At 42.5% G+C, this 12,296-nt stretch overlaps 1 protein-coding gene across 2 annotated transcripts; it reads left to right on the top strand.

The window, feature by feature from the left end:
- Nucleotides 1-279: 279 nt before the first annotated feature.
- On the top strand, nucleotides 280-8,930 carry bcat1 (branched chain amino-acid transaminase 1, cytosolic). 2 transcript variants are annotated; one of them, XM_041030255.1, is made up of 11 exons: nucleotides 280-331; nucleotides 1,101-1,157; nucleotides 3,110-3,307; nucleotides 3,700-3,810; nucleotides 3,904-4,023; nucleotides 4,120-4,280; nucleotides 4,413-4,555; nucleotides 4,824-4,909; nucleotides 5,053-5,193; nucleotides 5,451-5,525; nucleotides 8,063-8,930. In XM_041030255.1, the coding sequence occupies exons 2-11, from the start codon at nucleotides 1,128-1,130 to the stop codon at nucleotides 8,099-8,101; spliced, it is 1,104 nt and encodes a 367-aa protein (XP_040886189.1). In that variant the 5' UTR covers nucleotides 280-331; nucleotides 1,101-1,127; the 3' UTR covers nucleotides 8,102-8,930. The 2 variants fall into 2 exon arrangements, with proteins under 2 accessions (XP_040886189.1, XP_040886188.1); XM_041030254.1 differs by having other exon boundaries at nucleotides 307-400; nucleotides 1,106-1,157.
- Nucleotides 8,931-12,296: the final 3,366 nt, after the last annotated feature.

Genomic DNA, 12,296 nt, shown 5'->3' with positions numbered 1-12,296 from the left:
CCCTGCGGCTCGATACGGACACAGCAACCCAACACAGGCGAGAAAAGTTTCACTGGTTAGTCCATGAAATAAAACAAACTTGGATAAAATAATTAAATAAATAGAAAACAAATATAATTTTTTTAAAAAGTAATCAGATTTCCTTTGAGACAGGGAGAACTGTGCCACTGAGATACTGCTTTGGATCTTTGGTGTCACTGCAACACAATAATGGGACTGGTTTCAACCTGAGCAATCAGTAAGCGGTTTAGCGGGGAGAATTTGAAGGTGCACAGTCGGTTTCATTTCCATCACAGCCACCTTTGAGTCAGACGTCTCTCCGGCTCTGAAGGTAAATGACTCTGCAACAGCCCAGGAGATTCACGACGTGAATGTTGAGGGATCAGTATTGGTGACGCAGGTTGTACTTTTATTTTAAAGTATACAATATTAATAACCTATAATGAAACACTCAGAGTACTGACAACCTACTTTAAACTCCTGTCTGGGCGATATAATAATGCAGTGTCACCATTTGGATCATATGTGAAGCCAAATGTTGGTGAAGGCCAATAATTGACAGTAATTCTGTCAGAAAGCCTATGTCTGTTTACACCTGAATTTTAAAACATATTCGATAGAGTATGCAAAGTGGCTTTCATCATGCAATGTGATGGTGAACACAGCAGTTCATACAGTGAGGCCAGAAATCAGAGTTGTAAAAAAATTCCAAAATGAGCTAAACCTGTATTTTTTATTTTTTTATTTTTTGTTTTTCTGACTCAGAGAAACATGAAAATCTACACATGATCAGTGCAAATTCACAGGATACCAGAAACAATCCATAGGATCTCCTCAGCAGTTCTGATTTTTTTTTCAACAAGAAGTTTGCAGTATAAATGAAAAAGAAAAAAGGAAACTCAAGTTTATTCCTCACTGATAAAAAACTGGCTCCACTACATATTTAATCCTGTTCAGCAGGTCAAACCTTTCTGCAACTCCTTCCTCAAGTAACGTTTTTTTTTTTTTTTTTTTTTTTTTTTAGAACAAGGTAAAGGTGCACATTCAAAGCCTATTTTTTATGTCAACACTGTATGGTTAAAAATTGAAATTGTTTTCAGGGAAGCAGCGACCTGTTTACCACTCCAATGGCTGAAAACAGCATTCCAAGCTTCAAGGTAACGAACCGAGTTATTTTACTGTGTTGTGACTGTTTGGTGTGAAAGGATGATCTGCAGAGCTTTAACAGATGATGATAAAGGTCACTGTCTAAATGTCATTTTGATTTTTAGAGCACTTACCCTCAGTAGCTGCTCCAGCTGCAGCATCTTGATGATTCCTTGGCTCCCTGACGCTTAAAAATCCCCCCTATTGCTCCACATAGAAGATATTCCAGCGCTGATTCTTGTCCTCATGCTGCCGAGAGCCACAGTCATTCAACGGCTTTCTTATCCCAACCACAAACACACGCAAAACTAATCCAACACAAATCCCTGCATTTGAAAAAGTCCACTTGTTGTCGACCTGAACAAGCCTTTTTCTAAGGCTGTTGATTTCGCTCTCAGCTCCCCTTCAAACAGAACAATGTCCACGCTGTCGCCATTTTTGGGAAGAAGGACACAGTGTCCACTCTGGTACTCGTCCTCCTCTTCCTCCTGGTTGCAGCCTGCTCAGCAGAATCCACTTTCCCAGCTCACGCTAAGTAGCTGGAGCTTTGCTTGTTTTCTGACCCTGGACGCCTGAGCAGTAGACAGCAGGCTCAGGTACAGATTAGGATGGGACGTGTGCCGACACACACACACACACACACACACACTCACCAGGATGAGTGTTGGCTTTGCATTGGAGATTGGTGCAAACTTTCGCCTCCATTGAAAGAAAATGAAATTTGGAGTTAGTCACTGTAAATGTTACGTTCTCTTACTTTAACCTGGGGCCTGTGATACGTCAGTTACACAGACTAACTATTCAATAGAAACTGCATGAACAGACTGAACCTGCAGGAGGAGGCATGAAACCCTGTGCTGTCTCTTCCCTCTTCCACCGCTCACACCGAAGGATGGCTGGGTATTTCAGCCAAGTTCATATTTATAGCCACTTAATCCTGACCAAACACCGGCTGGACTGTGTGTGAAGTAATGGATGCAGGTAACGGTGAAGAAGGATTATAGCTCATTCTGAGTGCCACTATTCATAGACCACTAGGCCCACTGTGTTATTGTTTTATCTTGTGAGATTCCTGGAAAAAGGTTGTCCAAAGATGGTGTGGAAGTGGATGTTCCTGGCTTATTAGCAGGGCAAAATGTAGCAGGGAAGGTCAACAAACTCACTGTGAGGAGAAAATAAAATATAACAGAATAAAATCCAGTACTTTCCCACAACTTTCCCACAGTGCTGTGCTGTGCTGTGGTTGCCCGCCACTTCCCTATACTGTAATCTGGGATTATGGTGCAACCTTATGCGCCAGAAGGGAGGGGATAAAGGCCCAGTCTAATCCCAGCCAGTTGGAACAGATAACTGAGTGGCGGGCCAGCAAGAGGTGTCTCTTTAAAAGAAGGATCACATAGCTCTGACTTACAGAACAGCAGGAAGGGACAGCCGTCCCGACTGTCTCTCTCCTCGCAGTTCTTGATGAATATGACACATATTCTCTCTCTCAACCTGCTGTTACTGCAGCACTGTGGAGGTTGCTCAGGGACACAGTGGACTTTGATTCAAACCCCTTGTTAATGTGATGCTACTCTTATTCAGCATCTAGCCATGACCTTTGACCTCTAAATGGGATAGATGATGAGAAAAACAGCTTCAGTGCAGGTACACAGAGACAGTTACTCTGTATGCAGAGAATTGAATGGGGAAGAAGCAATAATAACTAGAATGGCACTAAGTAGAGGGTATACGTCCACCGAGGCCAAACAGTCCTACACGTCTGTCTGCTTATAATGGAAAAATAAAATGAAAAAGTACGACTACTGTACGAACTCATAGATTTCAACAGCATAAATATGCTTGGTTTTTAACATCAAGATCCAGACATTATTTACTGAGAAAGGGATTTAAAAAAAATGCCCCTTTGACCAGATCTGCACCAAAATTTAATGTGTTTCTTTCTTTTTTTTTTTTTTACCAGGCAGCTGACCTGGTTATCCAGCTGTCCTCATCTCCAAAAGAGACCAAACCGGATGTTTTCTCCTTTGGGACCGTCTTCACTGACCACATGCTGACCACAGAGTGGAGTGCGTCTGAGGGCTGGCAGGCTCCGCTCATCAAGCCGCTTGGGAACCTGTCTCTCCACCCGGCCTGTTCGTCGCTACACTACGGCATCCAGGTGCTCTGACCGGGAGTGATTCAAACTGTAGCCTTACTTTTCATACCTCTCCTTAAATCTGACTTATGGTCTTATGGGCTTGTCAGGGGTCTGACATCACGTTGCACCAAAGCATAATGAATGTTGTTGGGTGATTTGAATTCATTTCCTCAGTATTTCTAAAATCCTGGCTCCAGCCTCGATCTCAGCTGTATGATAGTAAGACATCATATATATTATAGTTCTCTAAGAGCCATTTAAGAATGTGTTAAAGTAATTAAGTAAAGTACTGTTCTTTATATGGAAAATTTTGAATTTGTAATATATATTGTGATAAAGATATCTCTGGGGGTCTAAAGTGATCTGATTTAGTTTTGTAAGTTTTTTTTCTTTTCTCGTCTTCTTCTCACCAGCTGTTTGAAGGGTTGAAGGTGTACCGCGGGGATGACAAGCGACTGCGCCTCTTCAGACCGATGCTCCACCTGAACCGCATGGCCAACTCTGCTAAACGAGCGTGTCTGCCTGTAAGATGAATGGAACGAATGAATGGATGGACTGACGAAAGGATAGGTGACAGTGAGGGACAAATGACTGTTCTCTTTCTCTGCCTCTCTCAGGCTTTTGATCAGTCAGAGTTGCTGGAGTGCATCAGGCGACTGGTGGAGATTGACCAGGACTGGGTTCCTCACTCGGGCTCAGCCAGTCTGTACATTAGACCGACATTTGTTAGCACTGAGGTAAGGAGGATCATGAAGTCCTGCAATCGTAGGAAGATTTATTTTTTTAATTACAATGAATGATATTCAAAATCCATTTCTGTGTGTCCATGGTAGCCCTCTCTGGGTGTAAAGAAGCCCACCCGAGCCTTGCTGTATGTGATCCTGTGCCAGGCGGGCTCTTACTTCAACAACGAGGCAGAGGCCCTCTCCTTGTGGGCCGATCCAAAGTACACACGGGCCTGGAAAGGAGGAACGGGAGACTGCAAGATGGGAGGGTGAGTAGGCACATGCTGTGTGCTCTCAGCTCAAATATCCTGAAACCTTAAAGATAAATGCACACATCGTAGGTATGTATGAGGTGCAGAGAAATCAAGCTTAACTGTAATCGTTGCTGTGGATTTCTGCAGGAACTACGGCTGTTCTCTGTTTGCCCAGTATGAAGCAGTGGATTATGGGTGTCAGCAGGTGCTGTGGCTGTATGGAGAGGACCACCAGATCACTGAAGCAGGAACCATGAACATCTTCCTGCACTGGATCAATGAGGATGGGGGTTAGTCATCTTCAGCACCAGTTACAGTCTGTGGTGTAGTTGCTGTAAGTGGTCGATGTGGATGTATAATTTTTTTCATATGTGTGGTACAATTATCAATTGTGCAAAAAAAAAAAATTAAAAAAATCTACAAAAAAGAAGCATCTCTGACCTCTACTGGCAGAACAGCTTCATCACAACTGCAGGATATATTTTTTGCACTGAAACAGTCTTTTAGTTTTTAGTTGTTTTTTTTTTTTGGCATTAAATCATGTATTCTGTTTCTCAGAGAACGAGCTTGCAACTCCTCCTCTGGATGGCATCATCCTCCCAGGCATAACCCGACAGAGCATCCTGGACCTAACCAGGAAATGGGTGAGAGAGACACAGACACACAGTCTGGGTTCATTTATGTGTAAGAAAAAATGTTACAAATCAAAGGAAGAAGAAAATATTTTAGATCCCCACATTTTCTAAATTAGGCTTTACATGTTCTCTCTGCTCTTTCCTTCTCCCAGGATGAGTTTAAGGTGACGGAGCGCCACCTGACCATGAGCCAGCTGTGCTCTGCTCTGAAGCAGCAGCGGGTCAAAGAGATGTTTGGCTCTGGCACTGCCTGCATGATCTGCCCTATAGGACACATCATTTACCAGGGAGAGGTAAGAGAGAGAGGAGCAGACAAACACATTCTGTACGTGTCTCCCTGTTCACTCCTATGAACCAAGGCTAGCTGTTTGCCCCTGTTTCCAATCGTTATGCTAAAGTTTTCATCTTTAGAAGGTCGTCCGAACCCTCCTGCTGCCTTTTTCAGTGTCATTACTTCATGTTTTCCATCTTCTCATTTATATTGCAACAATTAGATTCACAGAGCCAGCTTAATTCTTTGAAACTGTGTGTTTTGTGTTGTGTGTTTTAGAACTTGCACATCCCCTGTCAGGATAAAAACTCACCGTTGACTTCACAATTAGCAAAGGAACTCACAGACATACAGGTTGGTGGATGCACACTCATACACAGACACACACACTCGCACAACCCACAGATGTTTCCCCTCGCTTGGTAACAGCTGGTTGAACATCTGTGTTCCTTACACCCCTGTGGCCCTCAATAGTCTCTTTTTCGTGTAGTAACAGGTTACTTTAAATGAAAACCTTCAGTGATGGGATTGTAGGAGGAAAAAAAAATTGAAAGAACAACATCCTAGAAAATAACAGGTTGGAGTGCGAGTGGCAGCAGTTGTGGGCCTGGATGACAATATCCACAGCGTGTATACTTTGTCACACGTCACATTTTCACTAACCAACAATAAAGAGGCTTCACTGAAAGAAAGACAGATGAATAGAAATGTTCTCACCGACTCACTAAATTGAAAACGTGGTTGATGAAAGGCAAAACCTAACAAAAGCAAATATTCTCTCCAAATATTAACTTATCTCGCGTCTCCATAATTGCATTACAGTGCTGTTATCTGAGTGGTTATTATGTAACTCAATGAGATCAAATTACCAGTAATTTTTATTTTTTATTTTTTTTATTTTAACAAACCCCATTGGTCCTTATTCATTGAACGCCCACTGCATGCATTATTTTGCCTGCGAGTACATAATAAGTGAGATATCTTATTAGGTAATGAGTAATGATGGGGTAGTATGGCCTACAAACACGCCACCTCTACAGTCTGCACTGCACTGCAGGTTTAAACAGATTCATAATGTTCTTTGCTGAAGGCTTGATTTGTGTTAATGAGTGTGTTATGTATCGCTGATTTTCTGTTATTGTGCTGTGTAATGAGCCAATTATTAGTAGGGTTACGGGCTGGGATGTGGATGCGATGCTTATTTTCCTTCTTTCTCATGGTTGAGATCACGGTCGGGGCTAACGTGGTTCTTGGCACAGCACAGATCAGATCGTCATCTTGCAGAAGTGCAGTGCCTTTGTAGAAGTGTGTTTTTCTTCCAAGATCCATTGTCCACCAGAACAAGTTGTGCGTGTTTAACAGACAAACCTGCGAGTCCTGTACTTCGTATAGAAAGGTGTAATACCAAGAAAACTCAAAGGTCTGTACAGAACAAAAAGCCTTTAAACATCGCATGACTGACACCTACACAACTCACTGACAAAAAGCTATGGTCAGGGTGTATAGATAAAATATGACATGACGCAAATGAAAGGTGTGTGGACAGAACCCAGGAGAAAGGCGTGGCTAAAGAATTCACACAAGTCAGTGAGAAGGCAAACACCTATGCAGATTTGTTCTTAAACAACCTGTAGGTGTCCATCTTCTACTCTTTTTCTGCTGCTATGCTATGCTTTGGTTCTACAACTGTTCTTACAAATATTCTTAAGACTGGGGAAGAATTAAGGACTTCTTCCTGAACTCCTAAATGTCCTCTAAACACTGTGATTAGCTGATGTGGCTCATCTCTTTAACTGGTTTCTTTGTTTTGCTTTGTCTCTTCATCTCATGACTTTCTCTGCATTTTTTTTTTTCGTCTTTCTGGTCAGTCTGGGGGCAGACTATTAGCATATCTGCTCTCTCCATCGTTCAGGCCTTGTATGCATGCGTGATGTGTGTTATGAATGTGTTGACCGCATCTTTAAAAGCGATAACATCTTCCTTCGTCGACATTGCTTCGGAGAGAGAGAGAGAGAGAGAGAGAGGGGAGGTGGAGGGGAGGAGAGACACAGTTGCCGTCCTAATGGTGGAGTGTGCAGAGTTGGAGATAGGGGCAAGACAAACTCCTGGATTCACTCATTAAGCTCGCTGTAATTGCACAAACCCAATTATTGCCTCAGCCTTTTGTGATCTTCAAAGCCAAGATGCTGCAAATGAAGCCTCGAACAAGTGGGAGAGGAGGAGGAGGAGGAGGAAGAAGATTTGGGTGGGGTGGGGGGGGTGCGATGGGCGGCAGCAAAGCTTAATGAACAATAAAATCGACAAAATGCTGGAAAATGCTGCGCTCCTTCCGCAGCGCTGTTAAATCTGTTGACATTTCATTTGGAGGGAAGCAGTACAGTGTTATCCCCCCACACACACTCTTCCTCCCGCCCCTCTTGAAGACAACATTGTGCAACAAACAAACGAGTGGTCTGAGGCAGCAGATGAAAGATGGGTTTACTAAGTCGCCCTGCTGTTCCTCTTTCAAGTTAATTAGAAATCACATTCTTTTGTTTCCCCTTCGCAGGCGTTTATTTACTTTCTCACTTCGACCATTAGAACAAATTTGCAACATGAGACACAAATAATTGGATTTGTCTCCGCGGCTGTCATGGATTGGGGAACATTTTGTTTTGATTTTTATTATAGTGCCTTTTCTCTGTTGTGTTGTGTTCTGTTGGTGGCTGAGTTTGCAGATTTGCTTACGGATATTTGATTTCAGTTTTTGATTTGTGTTTTGCTCGCAATTAAGCGGCGGTAGGCGAGAGAAGTTTAGTGCTTAGTGACGTGAGGTTTTTTTTTTTTTTTTTTGGGCCCCAGAGGATCAAAGATTGTCATGTAACCTTTTCATGACCTTTGTTCTCTTGCAGTATGGTCGGACACCCAGTGACTGGACTTACCTGGTGTAGCAGGGATAAAGAAGCCAGGCATACACACATGCACAAAGACCAGCGTGCTCACAGAGAGGCATATTATTATGCAACAACCAAAGACATATTGTACATGTACAGTAATAAGGAAATAATGTACGTGCAACATTTTTAGTGTAACTGTAATATGCTGAGGGGCCAGAGTTGTAGCCCAAGTGACTCTGCGGTGAGTTCGTCGTACAACTTTACCTCCTTTTAAACCCAAAGTAATGACAAACACACAACCGTCCAAAATAATTAACAAAAGTAGGAAAACGTCTCATGCAATACTGTACAATAATTTACAGTGTCTCAGCCACCATGACTCAGTCTTATACCAACATTCAGGATTCAGCTGCAGCTTTGATACAACATGAAAAGAAAAAAACATGTCAGATATTAGAGTTACAGAGAATTTCATATTACTTGTGTCCGAGTTACGGAGCAGCTGTGAAGGGACTGGAATCCGTGGGGTTTTCAAAGTTTCTTACTTGGTGCTCTCAGTTTTATCAAGTATTTTAGGAGAGAAATGATAATTTTCAGTTTTAATTGATATTGTATTCTGTACCATAGACTTTTTGGCTCTGCAGTGAAATGTTCATGGACATTTCTTAAAGTGTTAAAGATGATACTGAAAGCAGGTACATTTCGCTTCATCTGAATGTAAAGTGTGTCTAAATGTAATGGAAAGCTCATGTATAAGACCAGACATATTAAGTCAATAGTTCTGGACAAAACACTATCCACAAGACTCCAGGAAGTCACTGCCACCAGGCCAGGGATTAGTCTGGCACATAATCCCCTGGATGTTTTTTGATCAATATATTATGTCTCCAAAAATCAAGAAATGTTATTTCTCTATGTACAAATAATAAATTCACAGAGTAAATTTAAAGCTGTTTTTCAGTGTTCATGAGTTTTTTTAGTTTTTGTTATGTTTCTCTAGTAGATGTGAAGAAAGTGTTCCCACGCACATCTCACCTCTGTAGCTTTTATTTCGTGGACGATGTTTCTTTCAAAAGGCCTCGTCTTCACAGAAAAAGGGCTTTTGAATGAAACATGCTCTGCTGCACTGTATGTGCTGCGCGGGGACCTTCGGCAGAGCGAGGTGTGTGGTCGAGACGCACAAGATGCATAACGTCTACAGCCTGAGTACTGATGTCATGTCTTTTTGAGTTTGAATTTGAGTCCAAATGTGCTTAAAAGAAGAAGAAGAAGAAAAACTAAATCCTTTATTTATGAAAAAACAAAATCTGGACATACCAGTGAACATCTGGGCAGATTTTTCCAAATTCAGCAACTTCCCCAGCTGTTGTCTCTGTGAGACAAACGCCTTTTGCAGCCCCTTGAGTTCTGTATGTGATGTGGACTTCTGGGTAGGATGAAGAAGTCTGAGATCCTCTCAGGAGTCAGAGGCAGGCTCTGCAGAGACACTTCCAGGATCCCTAATGATGCTGTGGAGTGGCAGTGTTCTCCTGCCGTCCTACACACACACTCACACAAACACTAAGAGAGAACCTGGAACAGAACCAAAGCCATCAATATAATGGAGTCATAACAGAAAACCATCAAACCAGAGAGCACTTGGCTATTTGGCTCCGCACACATGTGCACACACACATACACACACACACGTGTAGACCTGTCATACTGTAGTAGTTTAATAATGAAAATTAAGGAGGTAAGTTGTGTCCACTACCAAATTCATGCCTCATTAAGTGGGATCTTGTCTCCCTATCTGCCTCTGTGAGTGCACATATGTGTGTGTATGTGTATATGTGTGTGTGTGTGTGGGTGTACAAGGGGGTACACAGTGGCGTGCTGGATGATTTTTGGCTCTTTGTGAAGACAGCTCATTTTGGCGGCAGCTCCTTCCTTGTGTTGCATTGGCACAGCTGGTGTAGAGCCCAGCAAGTGTGCATGTACACACACACAGACACGCAGACATAGAAAGCACATACTTCAAAATGCCAAACCCCATCTAGCCTGCTTAATCTAGGCCACTGGTGAAATTACCGCAGCTCGTGTCTCGATGTCTTATACTCTAGTGTAGATTCCTTTCCTTTCCCTTGCCTTTCAATCAAATCCTTGCTACAGTTCAATAATAATTAGCTGGGAATTAGTTTTTCAAACTCTGCAGTGCTTTATTCACCCACAGGGATCATTAAAATGACATCTAGTCTAATCTAAATAACACTGAGACAGGTGAGGACACATTGCATGGAAACCATTCCAGGACAGCAGTCTGAGTTAAAGCTTTGGAGATATTTACTGGGAGTTGACAAGTGTTGATTGGACAATTGCTTGTTGACTCAGACAGCTGATCAGTCTCTGAGGCGATGATTTAGAACTATGTAGAAGTGTTAAAGTAACTCTGATGGTGCGAACTGATGAAAACACTGGCAATGTGCTGATTTATCACAGTCTGAGTTTAGACTCTGAACTGATTTGGTCCATTTGCCAAAATGTGTGATGGGTTAGTGCTGATTTAATATCAGATTGAATTCTTTGGTATCGTTCACCCCCTGTTTACATTTACAGAAACCACTCAAACAGCGTTGAAGAAAACCATTACTCTCTGAGTATGCTTCACAGAGATCAGATTTATTACAGGGCTGTGGTACTGAAAGCAGGGCTAAGGAAACTAGGTGCTGTTTTTGCAAAGGAATAAACAAAGACATTAAACAGCTCAACGTATCTGATCCTTACATAAGAGTAAATTCACACATACTGTGACAGGACTAATAAAACAACTCAGAATATTTTTCCCTCTTTCCTCAATGTCTTGCACGTCTTTTTAAATTGACATTATTATGATATGAACCATTACAGTTCTTTTCCTTGTTCCATCCCTACACATATGCATCCTTCTATATATACGTATATCAAACCTCACAGTTCAGCTCATTGAGCTTTATTAGCTTTATTAAGAGTTCAGATATGTTGCCAAAGTATCTCGCTCTCCATTTAAATAGCTCATAGTATATTTCCCTCCAGCTTCTCCATCTCCTTTATTCTTTCTCTCTCTCTCTCTCTCTCTCTCTCTCTCTCTCTCTCTCTCTCTCCTTCCATCTTTCCCTCCCTGACAGAGACCAGGGACCCCGGCAGGCCGCTCCCATTCAGCCTAGAGATGCCGATGATGTTTTAATTGTCACTTCTTGTTAAGGCGGCCGTGACATTCACGCGGGGACAGAGGGGAGGCGGGCGGCATAATCAGGGGAAATGGAGAGAGAGGGAAGGAGAGAGAGAGAGAGAGAGAGAGAGAGAGAGAGAGAGAGAGAGAGAGAGAGAGGGAGATGGCACCCATTCAGCCACTAAGAGTGGTATTTGGCTCTGAGCTGTGTGCCTCCTTCTCTCTCTTCCCTCTCTCTCATCCTGCCAGGGCATGATCTGATTTGACAAGTGCAACGCTGTCATCTTGAGTTTGTCCAATTTGAAATTCTAATTAATGAACTCAGCGCCACTTTGTGTTTTTGTCGCTGTTGTTGTGCTCTTCCTCTTCCTCTCCTTCCTCTTCTTAAGCCAGTTTGCCTTCTATTTGTCTTTTCTTTACCCTTCCTCCTTCCCTCTCTCCTCCAGCCCTGCTCGAAGGCAGTGTGACTGCAGAGGCCGCCGGTCGCTCTGGGTGAGACTGTGGTCTCACACCATAGCAGATGATATTAGTGGCTTTAGGTCACCCAATTAGAATCAAACTGTGTGTGTGGGGTCTGTGAGAGTTACTCAACCCTGATTCCAAAAAAGTTGGGACACCGTGTGAAATGTAAATAAAACAGAATGCAGTCATCTTTTTGCCAGACAGTTTGTATCTTATCATTGAATTTTGTAGATATATGCTTATTACAAATTTGATGCCAGCAACACGTTTCACAGGTAAATAGGTAACAGGTGATAGTTTCATTCTTGGGTATGAAAGGGACAACCTCAGGAGGCTCAGCTGTTCCCAAGCAAGGATGGGGCTCACTGCTATGTGAAAAACTGCGTGGGTGAGTAATCCAGCAGTTTAAGAATGTTTCTTAGCACCCAGTTGCAAGGAATTTAGGGGTTTCACCAACTACAATCTATTTATCTATCATCAAAAGATTCAAAGGATCCTGATTTGAGATCTGAGACTCATCCAGACTGTTGCAAAGTGGAAAAGTGTGCTATGGTCCGAAATCATAGACGTTGTGTCCTCTGGGGTGCAAAGGAAAAGGAC

Source organism: Toxotes jaculatrix, chromosome 22 (assembly GCF_017976425.1).
Source record: "Toxotes jaculatrix isolate fToxJac2 chromosome 22, fToxJac2.pri, whole genome shotgun sequence".
In the NCBI taxonomy this organism is placed as follows: Eukaryota; Metazoa; Chordata; class Actinopteri; family Toxotidae; genus Toxotes; species Toxotes jaculatrix.
Note: the sequence above shows the minus strand (reverse complement) of the source record. Positions and strands in the feature narration are given on the sequence as shown.